Raw genomic sequence first — 13,963 nt, 5'->3', positions numbered from 1 at the left:
CACCTGGAGAAAAGCCATGCCGTCACAGGGAGAATATGCAAAATTCACAGACAACACCCGAGGCAGGATCAAATCCAGGTCTCTGGCACCGAGAGACAGCAGTTCCTCCAGCTGTGCCACTGTGTTGCCCATATTCTATATTCTCTCTTTAATAAAGGATCTCAGCTGGAAGAGTCTGGTTTGCTTTAGGTTAAAAAGTCTAGACAATGTAACTTGATTGTTTCATCTAGATTGACGGGAACCCATTGTAAAAAAGACAAATGAAGATATTTAAGTATAAAACATTCACAGGTACACTAGCTGTCTAAACGTTTTTTGTTCAAAAAGCTGTATATATATATATATATATATATATATATATATATATATATATATATATATATATATATATATATAGTGAATTCAATTGCGCACTTTGACAGAAGTCCAAACTCAACATCTGAAATCGCTTTGAAACAAAAGATCCAAAGTCTGCAAAAATCTGATAAAGCTTTTTTGATTTTAAAATAGGCTTCCAATAAAGCGGCAAACAATTCACATACAAGGAACCACACGCACCAGAATCACCTTGTTAAAAAGACACAATTACGCTACCAAACCTGAAGAAAGGGGTTCACGTAAACAATGGCAGAAAAATAGTGGAATTCTGAACTTTAGACCAGAGATCCAAGCAAGCCAAATCCAAAGTTCAGAAGATCCTCTCTTTAATACTCACAATACCACACACAACAATAACTGAAGTTATTTGTTAGCAATAGAGAACAGCTTTTAGAAAACCAACTTGGGCTCTCATACCAACACAGGCTTCACCACTTGCCAATTATTAATCCATCACCATTTACATTTACACCAGAGATATAATTTCAGAAGATATTCTTAATAATTTCCCAGCTCATATCTCATTGAACAGTTAAAAACATTGAGCAGATCAAAAAGTGATGTTGTAAGGAGTTTCTTCCTGAGATGGACACAACATGCTGGTGTAACTCAGGTCAGGTAGCGTCGCTGTCGAACAAGGATAGGTGATGTTTCTGAAGAAGGGTTTTGATCCAAAACGTCCAAGTTCTCCAGAGATGCTGCCTGACCTGCTGAGTTACTCCAGCTCTTTGTGTCCTTTCATGTATTAATCAGTATCTGTAGTTCTTAGTTTCTACTTCTTGCAGAGATGTTGAGTACTCAAGGGAAGGAATTCCAATCTGTGGGGTCTAAGCAGCTTAAGATACTGAACACAATGGTGTTGGTGGGACGGGGATGAAAACAGACCCTGACCAAGTTAACAGGTGACTTGATATTGCTCAGCCCCTTTTCTGAACTGCTCGGAACCAAACGAGTGTTGCCACTCATGCTCATAAATTTAAAATTAAGTCACAATTCTGAAATTCTGTAGATCTGCAGTCAAAACTTTTCCCAAAAAGGAATAGGTGCAAATCAAAATCCATAACAAATTTGAGTTTGCCAGCGGCACTTCCCATTTCAAAGCTACAATTCTTGGAATGTTTGTGTGGTCTAATTACAGACTCTAACAAGACAAACAGATGGAAAGTAAATTACCATATAAGGTTTTATCCAAGTAACTTGACTGCTGCTAACTAATGCTCAGGCTCTATTTCCTTTGAGAATCAACTTAAAATACCATATCTAGCTGTGAACTATATTTCACAAAGTAGAAAATATAAAAGACAAATGTAAAAACAAAACCAAACTTCTGTTTTCACAAATTCAGCACAACTGGGTTTAGGACACAATTTAATTTAGTTGAGTGTTTACCATATAAAACTGTGCCCCATTGAGGAGCCTTAAGGGCCTGTCCCACGATGCGAGTTCACCCAAGAGCTCTCCAGAGTTTAAAAAAAAGTCAAACTCGTGGTAAGTAGGTAGAATGTACGTAGCGGGTACGTCAGAGCTCGTGGATGTCTCGTAGCGGCTCGTAATGCTAACGGCAGGTACTCGGGAAACACCGAAACCCGTGAAGTTTTTTCAACAGTGTGAAAAATTTTCAAGAGTAAAAAAGTATTCGTGATGAGATACCACAAGTTTGATTATTTTTTTAAACTCTGGAGAGCTCTTGGGTGAACTCGCATCGTGGGACAGGCCCTTTACCACAGTCATCATTTGAAAAATAAACATATATTTATCTGTTTCGATCAAAGTTAATACACCCAATTCTAACAACTAGATTTTCCGTGGACAGGCATGTGATAGAACATGCGAAGGATGTGGCCATCTCGACCTCGCAGGATCAATGGACAACACACAAAAAAATAACTCTACAATTTTGCACCATTCAAAAAGGTAGAATCTTAAAACACTGTGTCAAGAGTGTTTTATTGTCATATGTCCCAGATAGGACAATGAAATTCTTACTTGCTGCCGCACAACAGAATATGTAAACATAGTACATAACAGGAAAAGAAAAAGAGTTCAGTGTGTATATATACACACATGCACACATACTCAATAAATAACAAATATAGTGCAATAAAGGAAAAACAATATCAGAAAAATGCCTGACATAATAGGACAAGGTGGTAACTCCTTTTCAAAAGGTGGTACAAAAAGGACATTTCCACCATAAAGTTTATTCATTTACACTAAATGTTCCCACAATGGTGTTTATCATCTTGCTGTGGTTAATTGTCAGTGCCCTCTCTCTCTGATCGTTTACTAGCCAATACCAATCAGAAAAATATGCTTTTTGCTTTATCGTACATCTTGTGACTTTTGTTATTTTAATAAAGGATCATCACTGTAATCACCATTACCGTACATTATCAAGTCAGTTTCTAAAATTCTATATACTGCAATGTCTTAAGCCCTGTGTCATGAAAAATGACCCTGATAATTTACAGCCACAAAATAAGTAATTTCTGATCTGGTGGTGACAAACTTAAAATAGATCTCTCCCTTTACAGGAAACAGAGAAATTTCAACTGAAAAACCGGAACAAACGAAAAATCAGGCCGATGAAAATCTGTAAAAAGAACAGGCAACGTGTTTTGGAAATCTGACGCACTTTTTTTTTTGGAATGAGTGAGATAGTTTGTTCCAGGAAAAAAAGATGCCAGTAAATTTGAAATAAGACCAGAAAATGATGTTAATGACCAGCAGGCTAGGCATCAAATGTAGAGATAGAAGCGGTCATTTCTGTTGGAGCTACTGGGATTTTCAGAATTTTGTTTTTACCGCAAACTGCAGTTACATTGTGCTTGAAACGCACAAACTCTGATGACAAGATTTCCTTTGTTACAAAGCCAGAGTTAAATGATAGCATGGATCTGGCTGGCAAGTTTCAGCCTTTCTAGTAAGCGTGCAGCTTCCACAAGCACTGTAAACCATACAAGTCCAAAACTTACTTGGCAGCAATGGCACATCAGTCAGTATGTTGTACTACTGGATTCTCACGGGAGTAAAGCAGAGGTTGTTGGTGAATTTCTCCACAAGACTCTTGGTCGTCGGTTTCAATGGGGACCGTAGATTTACAGAGAAATGAGAAAACCAAGTTCCTGATTTTAATATTGGATTTGTTCTCAATGATCATTGAAGAACTCAAAATAATGTGGTTTTAATTCTGTATTTCATCATCAACAGATTATGTTTCCAATTAACAAAAGCATCCATCTGACAGCTTTGACAGCGCAGCTCTGAGGGATGTTTGGGAGTGGGAGCAGCAAGCTACGACACTGGAGGGTCTGCTGCTGGACTCTATAATGCCTCCTCACAGGGTTGCACCTTGTCGTGGTGGACAAGCTTGCTTATTGCCTAATATCTTAAAAGCTAAACCTTCTGGAGCTGTGCCCCTGGCAGGGTCACCCATGGCGGGTTGGTCAATGGACAATAGGTTCAGGAGTAGGCCATTCGGCACCGAGCCAGCACCGCCATTCACTGTGATCATCCACAATCAGTATCCCTTTCCTGCCGTCTCCCCATATCCCCTGATTCTGCTATCTTTAAGAGCTCTCTCGAACTCTCTCTTGAAAGCATCCAGAGAATTGGCCTCCACTGCCTTCTGAGGCAGAGAATTCCACAGATTCACAACCCTCTGTGTGAAAAACTTGTTCCTCATCTCTGTTCTAAATGGCTTACCCCTTATTCTTAAACTGTGGCCCTTGGTTCTGGAGTCCCCCAACATCGGGAACATGTTTCCTGCCTCTAGCTTGTCCAAACCCCTAATAATCTTATATGTTTCAATAAGGGGGAGGTCCCTGACAAAATGCAGCCCAAGAAAACCTCAGTGGTAGAACATGCGGAGGATGGCGGATGGCCAGTAGATGGACCCCCACAACCGCTGAGAAGGCAGAAGAAGGATGCAGCAGGGAGAGAACCCCCAACCATCACACTGTTGGGCCCGGGTCCATTTTTATCAAGGATGCATCTCAGCCGAGGATGGCAGCTATTTTGTCTTAATCGCCTGAACCAGCAAATGGCAAGCTCAGCACGGCCCATGTCATCACTTCCTTTTATCCAGTCCATCTTCACAGTGCAATGCATCAGGAAGGGTGGAGGTATCGTCAAGGGTGGAGGTATCGTCAAGGGTGTTTGGCATATTGACCATTCCCTTTCCTCTCTTCCCACTTCTGGGAGAAGGTACAGGAGTCTGAACACTCGAATGTCCAGACTTAAGAACAGCCGATTCCCCATTCCTGAACCAATCATCTCTTTCACACCCAGATATACTGCCACATACTCTTAAATCTATTAAAGTACAATAACATAATAAGCAAATGATGTAGAGTTAAGAGTAAGCGTTCTCCAGTACAACTCAGATTTTATACCACAATCCTGCACCATTCAGCTATTGTTCACATATTTATTGCCGCATGTTTACCGTTTACTCTGTGAGCATCACGTGAACAAGGAATAGTATTGCATCCTGGCCTACATGATTAACTAATCTGAACAAATTGCGCTATCATCAGAATGCCATGGCTGCAGTCTGTTGCCCATGCAGTTAGTTTGTTAAACCACTTTAACTTCCCAAATGGATACAGTTGTGCATCCAGGCACTGTTACATCCAGCTCACAGGGAAGACACTGCCACAATTTGAAAATGCAATCTGACAAACCAAAAATACCACACTCTCAACAGAATCTTTCTGAATAGTGTGCTCAATTCGCTGCGGCAGGCTTGAACCTATGACTTGCTAAATGAGAGATGAGTGCTATCAATGAACCAAGGTTAAAAGTGCAAAACATGTGCTCACTAGAAAGAACAGCATAACAAATTCCAATTCATGCGCAATTTTATTACTCTATCCTCCACCCATTTAAAAAATAATCACACAACATACCTCAGTTTGAAAGGCGACCAAGTTTCAAATACGTTACATTAAGCAGCATTCACTGAAGTTGGACAAAGTAAAAAGAAACTACAGCCTAATTTGAAGTAAATTTTCAGCGACCCATGAGAACAGAAAGCGAGTTAAGTTCAGTTCTTAAAAACCTTGGAAATATTGACAATAGACAATAGGTGCAGGAGTAGGCCATTCAGTCCTTGGAGCCAGCACCGTCATTCAATGTGATCATGGCTGATCATCCACATTCAGTACCCCGTTCCTGCCTTCTCCACATATCCCTTGACTCCACTATCTTTAAGAGCTCTATCTAAATAATTAATGTCTGCTGCTTTTCTGAACTTCAAATTAAAATAAAATTGAACACATGCTTTAACTAAAAAAAATACTTGCTTTTTGCTTTGATAATTGTTGCTTATTATACTTAAGCTGATTGCAACTAGGACTTATGTAATAATACAACAGTAAACAAGAATAATTAAAAAAACAAATTAATTTTCCAATCAATCATCTGCTTATTTAACAGCCAAGTTGAAATTAGAAAACGACAGATGGACAAATTTGACAGCTGGAGTCATTTAGCAGGTCAGGCAGCACTCCTAGAGAACATGGATAGGTGACATTTCAGGTCAGGACCCTTCTTCATACTGATCAATCTGAAGAAGTGTACCGATTCGAAACATCACCTATCCATGGTCTCCAGAAATGCTGCCAGACCCACTGTTAGTCCAACTTATTGTCTTTCCTTGATAAACCAGCATCTGCAGTTACTTGTTCCTACAAACTAAACAAGTTAATTCTGTTGAATCAGTTACAATCTTGAGAGATGAAAAATCAGAGCCAAGTTCCTACAAAGGCAAACTAAACCCAATAAGTTTAGTTACTGTCACTTTAAATGAGGACCTTGTTATGCATTGCAGTTAAACGGTAATGTACAGTTTAACAGGGTCTTAAACCTTTAGTCGAATCTTCTAGAAACAACTAAACTATTATCTAAACTTACAAAAATCCGTTCCCCAACTCCACCTGATGGGGGCCCAGAAGAAAATACCCAACTGAATCAGATAAGCTCACTGCAAAGAGCAAACGCAAAGCAAGAAATATAACCAATATTAAAATGCAATAATGTTATGGCATTATGATTAATGAGTTGGATGAAACACTGATTTTATTTACTTAACACATTCATGCCTTTCGTTCCTGGCTCAATGAGCACTCAAAGAATTCAAAACGAAACGTATAGTAGACATTCCAATGCTGCACAAAGGGAGTGATATACAGCCAGCCAACCGTCCTTCAGTGAGGCCTTTGACCAAAACTCTGTCCTATCCTGCAGGCACAGATTATTCCTTTCTCATCTCAGTTATACTCCTGTATCTCACCTCCTGTTCAACACCATAACAGGTTTCCTGGTCATGGCATCACCGTTTGCAGGAGCCTCTAGGGCCTGTCCCATTTTGGCCGTCAGTTACGCGACAGGCCGGTGGTGTGCGAAGATTTAGTGCAGGACGAAGTCCACACTCCTCCACGCCACTCCACACTCCTCCACGCACTCGTCCAGAGCTACCCACGCGCTAGCAGGTCGCGTAAATGGCACGCGAATGACGGCCAAGTGGGACAGGCCCTTTACTCTGCACAAACCATCTGCAGGCTTTCCCAAAATGACAGTTGTGCAGCCGTAGAGTTACTGCCTTACAGGCCCGAGACCCAGGCCCTGACCTCGGGGTGTTGTCTGTACCGATTTTGTACGCTCTTCCTGCGACTGTGTAGGTTTTCTCCGGGATTCTATGGTTTCTTCCCACACTACAAAGATGTACAGGTTTGTAGGTTAATTGGCTTTGGTAACATAATAAATAATCCTGAGTGTGTAGGACAGTGCTAGTGTACGGGGATATTGGCATGGAACCGGTGGGCCAAAGGGCCTGTTTCTACACTGTTTCTCTAAAGTCTAAAGAGAAAAACATTTGAAGCCTTCGGATAATACACGGCTCAGGAATGTTCTATCTGTATGCAAATGACTTAACCTATTCAAATTCACAATGCTTATCAGAGACAAGCTCACTGCTTTGACCCCTTCCTATTGTAGACCCAGGAATGAATTTAATGGACAACTACATGGAAAATAAAGATTTCATGTGTAGGAAGGAACTGCAGAAGCTGGTTTATACCAAAGAGACACAAATTGCAGGAGTAAAGGCCCCGTCCCATTTACGTGTCCTTATCACGCAAATTACGCAACCTCGTCGTCGCGTAGAGGCGCACAGGCATCGTTTGGCCTCACGGGGCCGGTCCCACTGAGAAGCGCGGAGGGGTATGGAGTTGTGCGCGGTGCTCTGAAATTTTGTAGTGAACGAAATCTTCGAGCGCCACCGGCCTGTTGCGTAACTGACGGCCAAAGTGGGACAGGCCCAAGACCCTGGTGCGACGCAACGTCTCACCTACAACAGCAGCAGAAGCAGGCAAGTGATCTTCGAACTCCGCCTGGGGCTCACGGCCGTTGCGGTCCAGATCCGTCCCCACTTCTACTCCCAGAGCTGGGCCAAGAAAATTGAAGATAGACACAAAATGCAGGAGTAACTCAGCGGGACCGGCAGCATGTTTCGGGTCAAGACCCTTCTTTCAGACTGAAGATGGGTCTTGACCCAAAACATCACCCATTCCTTCTCTCCAGAGATGCTGCCGGTCCCGCTGAGTTACTCCAGCATTTTGTGTCCATCTTCAAATGACGTCACACGCTCCAGACGGCTGTGCGGACGCATGAAGTTGCGCGCGACCATCGCGCCTCACCGCGACGATGAGGTGTAATTAGCGTGCCAAGGACACGTAAGTGGGACAGGGGCTTTACTGGTGATGTCTTTACTATTTATTTCATTCCGCTTACATGTTTTTACTCTATTTGCTAAATTTTGTAAGGTGTCCTTGAGACTCTTGAAAGGCGCCCATAAATAAAATGTATTATTATTATTATTATTACTCAGCAGGTTAGGCAGCTTCTCTGGAGAAAAAGAACAGGTAACGTTTCAGGTCGGAACCCTTCTTCAGACTGATAAAGATTTCAAAAAATAGAGACTTCTTTAAACATATTAATAGTTGTAATAGCTAGTTTGTTGTTGTGCTCTTGGTCTTTTAGTCTGGGTACACAAAGGAATTCAACTCCAAGTACTTTAAACAAGTACTTGTCCTTCTCCACCTCTCTTTCAGCTTTCTCTCCCCCGATGATAGTTTGTCGAAGGGTTCAGATCCAAATGTCACCAATGGAGAGATACTGCCTGACTGACTAAATTATTCCAACACTGTGTCCTTTTTTGTAAACCAGCATCTGCAGTTCCATGACTTTTAAAAAAGACACCCATTTGAACAGTTGAAACAAGGAAACAAGCATACACACCAACCTGAATGGAAAATTTGCCACTCGGGTGCCTTTTAAATTCTCCCCCTCTCAATTTAAATCAATGCCTTCTCGTTTTGGCCTCCCCAATCTGGGAAAGACTGACCATTCACCTTATCCAGACAATGTCTATCACCCTGTCCTCATCAATCCTTTCGATCGAGACACAATTTCCCAGAACACAAAGTCATGCTGATTCTACCTGATCACACCTCGTCTAGCCAAATGCAAGTAAATCCCATCCCTCAGAACTGCTCCAGCACCTTTCCCATCACTGTATAGGCTCACCTGCCCACTGATCTGATTAGTTTATTGTCATATACACCAGGGTGCAATGAAATTCCTTGGTCGCATGAAGCACATAGTAAGCAGTATACGCATACAGTAATAAATACAATGATAAATATAACTCTGACTGTAAATCAGCACAATGCTGCAAAATTATAGTGCAAAATCAGAGGAGTGCAAACATAAAAGCCCAATAACACAATAACCAATTGTTATACATCGCAGCATCTCAGGAAAGGGGGTGAGCAAGAAGTCATTGGCTCAGAAGTCGGCAAGCAATGTGAAAGAAGCTGTTAAGTTTGGAGGTCCTGGCTTTCAAGCTCCCGTATCTTCTCACAGAAGGCAGAGAAAAGGGAATGACCAGGGTGGCAGGCATTCTTGATGAGTTGCAGCCTTACTGGGGGGGGGGGGGGGGGGGGGGGGGGGGGGGGGGGCGCGCACACACACACACACGGACTGGGTGGAAATAAACTGTGATGGGCTGGGCTATGTTCACCACTCTCTGCATTATCAAGTGAACAAAAGCAGATCAGTTGGCATACCAGGCTAGATGGATTCTGTCAAAATACTTGTGTAAGAAGGAACTGCAGATGCTGGTTTAAACCAAACATAGACACAAAAAACTGGAGTTACCCGGCGGGACAGGCAACATCCCTGGATAGAAGGAATGGAAGGTCTCAACCCGAAACGCCACCCATTCCTTCTCTCGAGAGACGCTGCCTGTCCCGCTGAGTAACTCCAGCTTTTTGTGTCTATCATTTGTCAGAATACTTTCTGTATTGCATCTGGAGATGTTGCAGAGAATCCTCGTACAAATGCCGAATTTTCACAGACAAGTAAAACAGTTCAATTTTCCTGGATATGCACTGTGAACTGAAAACTAGAATCTTAAACCTCCAGTCCTTACTGTAGTTTATTCCTCCGGACCCACTGCCTATCTAACCAAACATAATGGAGCGACGATGGGCTAGAAAAAAAATCAGCCTGCATCATTCCGCAAAATACTAGATGCTGTCAAAGGATCCCACAAATCACCAGAGTCAAGGTGTTTAAATAGAAAGGTTACAGAATTGAGTCATCCCCGCTTAAATATTTTGAACATGTTACACTGCATGATGTCACTAAAGAATTTGTTAAACACCAATAAAGTTCAAGGTTACATATCAAAATATGTAGTGAATTGTGGCCTAATATTCAGAAACTATGAAATTCAGCACATTTCAAAGCCATCAGGAAAAGTAATTTGCTCTTTGATAATAATTCTTACACAATCAAACTGGAATAGCAATTATCAAACCATATTTACAATGTTCCATTGAAATGCTTTTGCATTTAATAACAGAAATGGCTGTTACACTCATTGACAATTTCTCTTTCCTATCAGTTGTCTGACAATACGATTCAACAAATTTACGCTGAAAACATAATTGACACTTAAAAGCTCAACAGCTTTTTGTAAATTGCGATTAAATATATCTCAAATGCTATCTCTCAAAACTCCTTGGACTTTTCAATCATTTTCCAATAAAATATGCATCTTTAATCAAAGGTCATTTCAAACCTGTCAGTTGAGGAATGCACCCACTCCTATACCATGGTTTCCATTGTGTCATGTTAGGAATGCAAACTAGAGCATGGCAGGGTGGAATGTATCCACCCCTGATATCATCAGAACAAGATCTGTACAGTACCCAGTCAATCACATAGCCTTATGTATGGATCTCCCTTATCCTTAAAAGGAAATATTTAGAATTACATAAGAATATTTAATTCACACTTGATATCACCTTGTAATGTCAGTTCCTGAAGAGTGCACTGCCATTTTTTAAATATCTATACATTTAAAAACTATGTGCCTTGGAATATTTACCTTCCATATCAGCAAGAATTGAGCTATACCTTGCTTTTAACTCACAGATGAACAAATAATTGGGTATCCGTACAAACATTAAAGCTGATTTATGGTGAATATTGAAGCTATAGCTAGCATTAATAATTAGCATTTACCAATTTTACCCAAATATAACAATGAACATAATGACTCTTTTTTTCTAATACACCTGCAGCAAGAACTATCAAGTAATAAATGCAAGTGTCAACTTTAAACATTCAAGGGACACATTTGACAACTGCGTTCAGTTGACATCTGACATCTGAATCAAAAGTGAAGGCACACAGAAACCGAAACATTAGGAAATTAGGTACAGGTTTCACATCTGCAGGTTGAGCAATGATTTCTGATAGTACTGTGGTTACAAAGAATATCAGCTCTGTTGTCACATTTGACACCCTGGAACACCTCAAGTTATTAAACAAATTAATAGATCGGATTTTAGTCTGTTGAGTGGAGATTTTTCAACAAGAGCAAATCAACACACCGAACAATCTTTTCTGGAGAAAGAAAAATTGCTACAGACCCAACAGCCTTTTATTAAGAAAAGCTCAGGGCGTTGGATTAACTCAGCGGGTCAGGCAGCATCTCTGGAGAACATGGATAGGTGACGTTTTGGGTTACAAGGTCACCTACCCATGTTCCCCGGAGATGGTGCCTGACCTGCTGAGTTACTCCGGCACTTTGTGTCTTTCTTTGTAAACCAGCATCTGCAGTTGCTCGTTTCTACATTCTGCCCTTTATCAATGCAACATTCAGCAAAAAAAAACTGCGCACTTGAGCAGATTTTCAACACAGCACTGTAAACAGACATAATTCCAAATTGATAAAACAACAGAATTAATCGTTAGTTGTATCTCTGGAAGGAACCATAATATTAACTATTACTGTGACTGTCAGCTTGTGACACATTCATTTGATATCCTTTATATTCCCCTTTTGGTATTAAACCTATGTTTGTGGTGATGGCAAAGCGGTTAGTGCTGTGGTTACAGAAACTGTATGCAGCTCAGCTCTCACCCTTCTATCAGAGTTTACACTTTGGCCTCACCAGAACACCCAGGTCATTTGGACGTGGCTTTCAGGGTCTACTTAGTAAACAAACCTTCTCAGACTTAATGCAATACTGTATCCAAACGTAATTGGAATCTCTGGACGGTCACTACTCGCATTCCTCTACACCCAGCCTGGGCACAGAATGGGATCTTAAATTTGCCAACTTTGCTCAGCTGACAGCAAGATGGTCCACTATTTCTACAGTTCAGCACCAACTGTTATTCACCAGCCAGTCATTGTGTTTTCTCCCCTTCAAAACACTGTGATCTCTGCCGGAATTAACGGAGGCAGGACCTTGTGCTGAAGATGGGGTCCTGTGCTTGGAATACGAGGGGTAATTGGGATCATGGGAAAGGGGGCAGCATGCTCCTGTCTCCAACAGGGATGGGAGGTTACATCTGGGAGATGAAGGGATCCACCAGGCAAGTAGGGTGAGGAAATATTGTTCCCAGGGAAGAGGGGAATCGAGAGAGTGAAGGCGGGAGGGGAGATTCTGTAACAGAAGGAGACATTTCTACCAGAGGGGTAGGTAAAGGTATCCTGTCACCAGGGTAGCACTCCTACCCCAGCTACGATCACTCCTCAGAGGGGTGGGGTGACTCGACTCAGAGGGGATCCTTCCCCAGGAGTGGGGAGTGATGTCTGTCCCAGGGATAACTCGTCCTCGGGGAGGTGTCTCTTGCCCCAGGGGAGATTGTGCCCCGGGAGCAACCCAGCCCACCGTCCGCCCAGGGCGGAGTGAGGCAATCACACTCCAAGGGTGGGGTTGGAGAAATGATACTGCCCCACGGAATTGGCGAGTGTTGACCCAGGAGGCAGGAAGGGGATGGTGACTATTGCCCCAGGGATGGGGTACCCAAGGAGGTGGTGGTGGTGGTGGTGGTGGTGGTGACCCCGACCCCCCCCCCCCCCCTCCCCCTCCCCCTCCCCTCCCTCCCGGTGTGTGGGTGATCTCTGCCCCCCCGGGGGTGCGGTTGACCCCCTGCCCGCCCTCCCACCACCACCGGGGTTGTGGGACTGCCCCCAAGGCAGCGCTGCCCCACGGCTATCTACCATGGCCCCTGCCCCAGCCGCTCGCTCGCCGCCTGCCCACTCACCTGGTGCAGGGCCGTGAGCCCATCCACATTGGCGTAGTTGATGTCGGAGCCCCGCTCCAGCAGCCTGGTCACCTCGGCCGCGTCGCCGCTGGAGCAGGCGGCCAGGAAGACGGCGCCATCGTCAAACTTCACCCTCGACCGCTTCTTCTTCAACACGGGCGGCTCCTGCTCCGTCTCGGAGCCCAGCCAGCGCTTCAGCTGTTCGTTGCGCTTCTGCTTGGCGTCCGCCATCTTCCCCCCCCCGCGGCCGCCCGACCGTCCGCTACCGCAGCGATGTGGGAGCCATGGCGCCGCTGGCCTCGCGAGAGCCGCCTGACGTCACGGGGCCCGTGGAGGGGCGGGGCTATGGTGGGAGGGGGCGGGGCCGTTAATTGTCGGGGTCGGTGGGGGCGGGGCTATAATGGTCGGTGCCGGGGTGGGCGGGGCCACGGCAAAGCGGGCGGGGTTTGCGTGGGCGGGGCTAATGGCAGCCTTCTGTGTTCGATGGGCGTGGCTTTGACGTCATGCTCGGGGATTTGCCTACATCATAGGAATGTGGTAGGAAACTGGATGACCCGGAGAAAACCCACTTGGTCACAGGTATAAACTCCGTACAGTCAGCACCTGTAGTCAGGATCGAATCCAGGCCTCTGGCGCTGTGAGGCAGCAACTCTACCGCTGCGCCACTGTGCGAATATATATATATATATATATATATATATATATATATATATATATATATATATTTCATATACCATACACCATACGTATATGCAGTGATGTCCAACTCAAGTAAAACAGGTAGAGTGAAGGGAAAGGTTGAGGTTTGTGGCCCTTGAGAAATGTGGCCCTTGTGGCTAAGGGGATCAGAGGGTATGGAGAGAAGGCAGGTACGGCAGAAAGCCTATACTGAGTTGGATGATCAGCAATGATCATATTGAATGGCGGTGCAGGCTCGAAGGGCCGAATGGCC

The 13,963-nt window shown here is 43.6% G+C and overlaps 1 protein-coding gene across 8 annotated transcripts in view; it reads right to left on the bottom strand.

Moving 5' to 3' along the window:
• ppp1r12a (protein phosphatase 1 regulatory subunit 12A) overlaps positions 1-13,326 on the bottom strand; it is a 128,969-nt gene extending 115,643 nt beyond the window's left edge. For 5 of the 8 annotated variants that reach the window (XM_033037949.1, XM_033037948.1, XM_033037951.1 and 2 more), the window contains exon 1: positions 13,012-13,325. In XM_033037949.1, the coding sequence (XP_032893840.1) occupies positions 13,012-13,242 (231 nt within the window). In that variant the 5' untranslated portion in view covers positions 13,243-13,325. Of the gene's footprint in view, positions 1-13,011 lie in introns of all 8 variants that reach the window. The other 3 variants (XM_033037954.1, XM_033037950.1, XM_033037947.1) reach the window with 2 other exon arrangements.
• Positions 13,327-13,963: the final 637 nt, after the last annotated feature.

Source organism: Amblyraja radiata, chromosome 19 (assembly GCF_010909765.2).
Source record: "Amblyraja radiata isolate CabotCenter1 chromosome 19, sAmbRad1.1.pri, whole genome shotgun sequence".
Lineage (NCBI taxonomy): Eukaryota > Metazoa > Chordata > Chondrichthyes > Rajiformes > Rajidae > Amblyraja > Amblyraja radiata.
The sequence above is the reverse complement of the archived record's forward strand: the minus strand, read 5'-3'. Positions and strand labels throughout refer to the sequence as shown.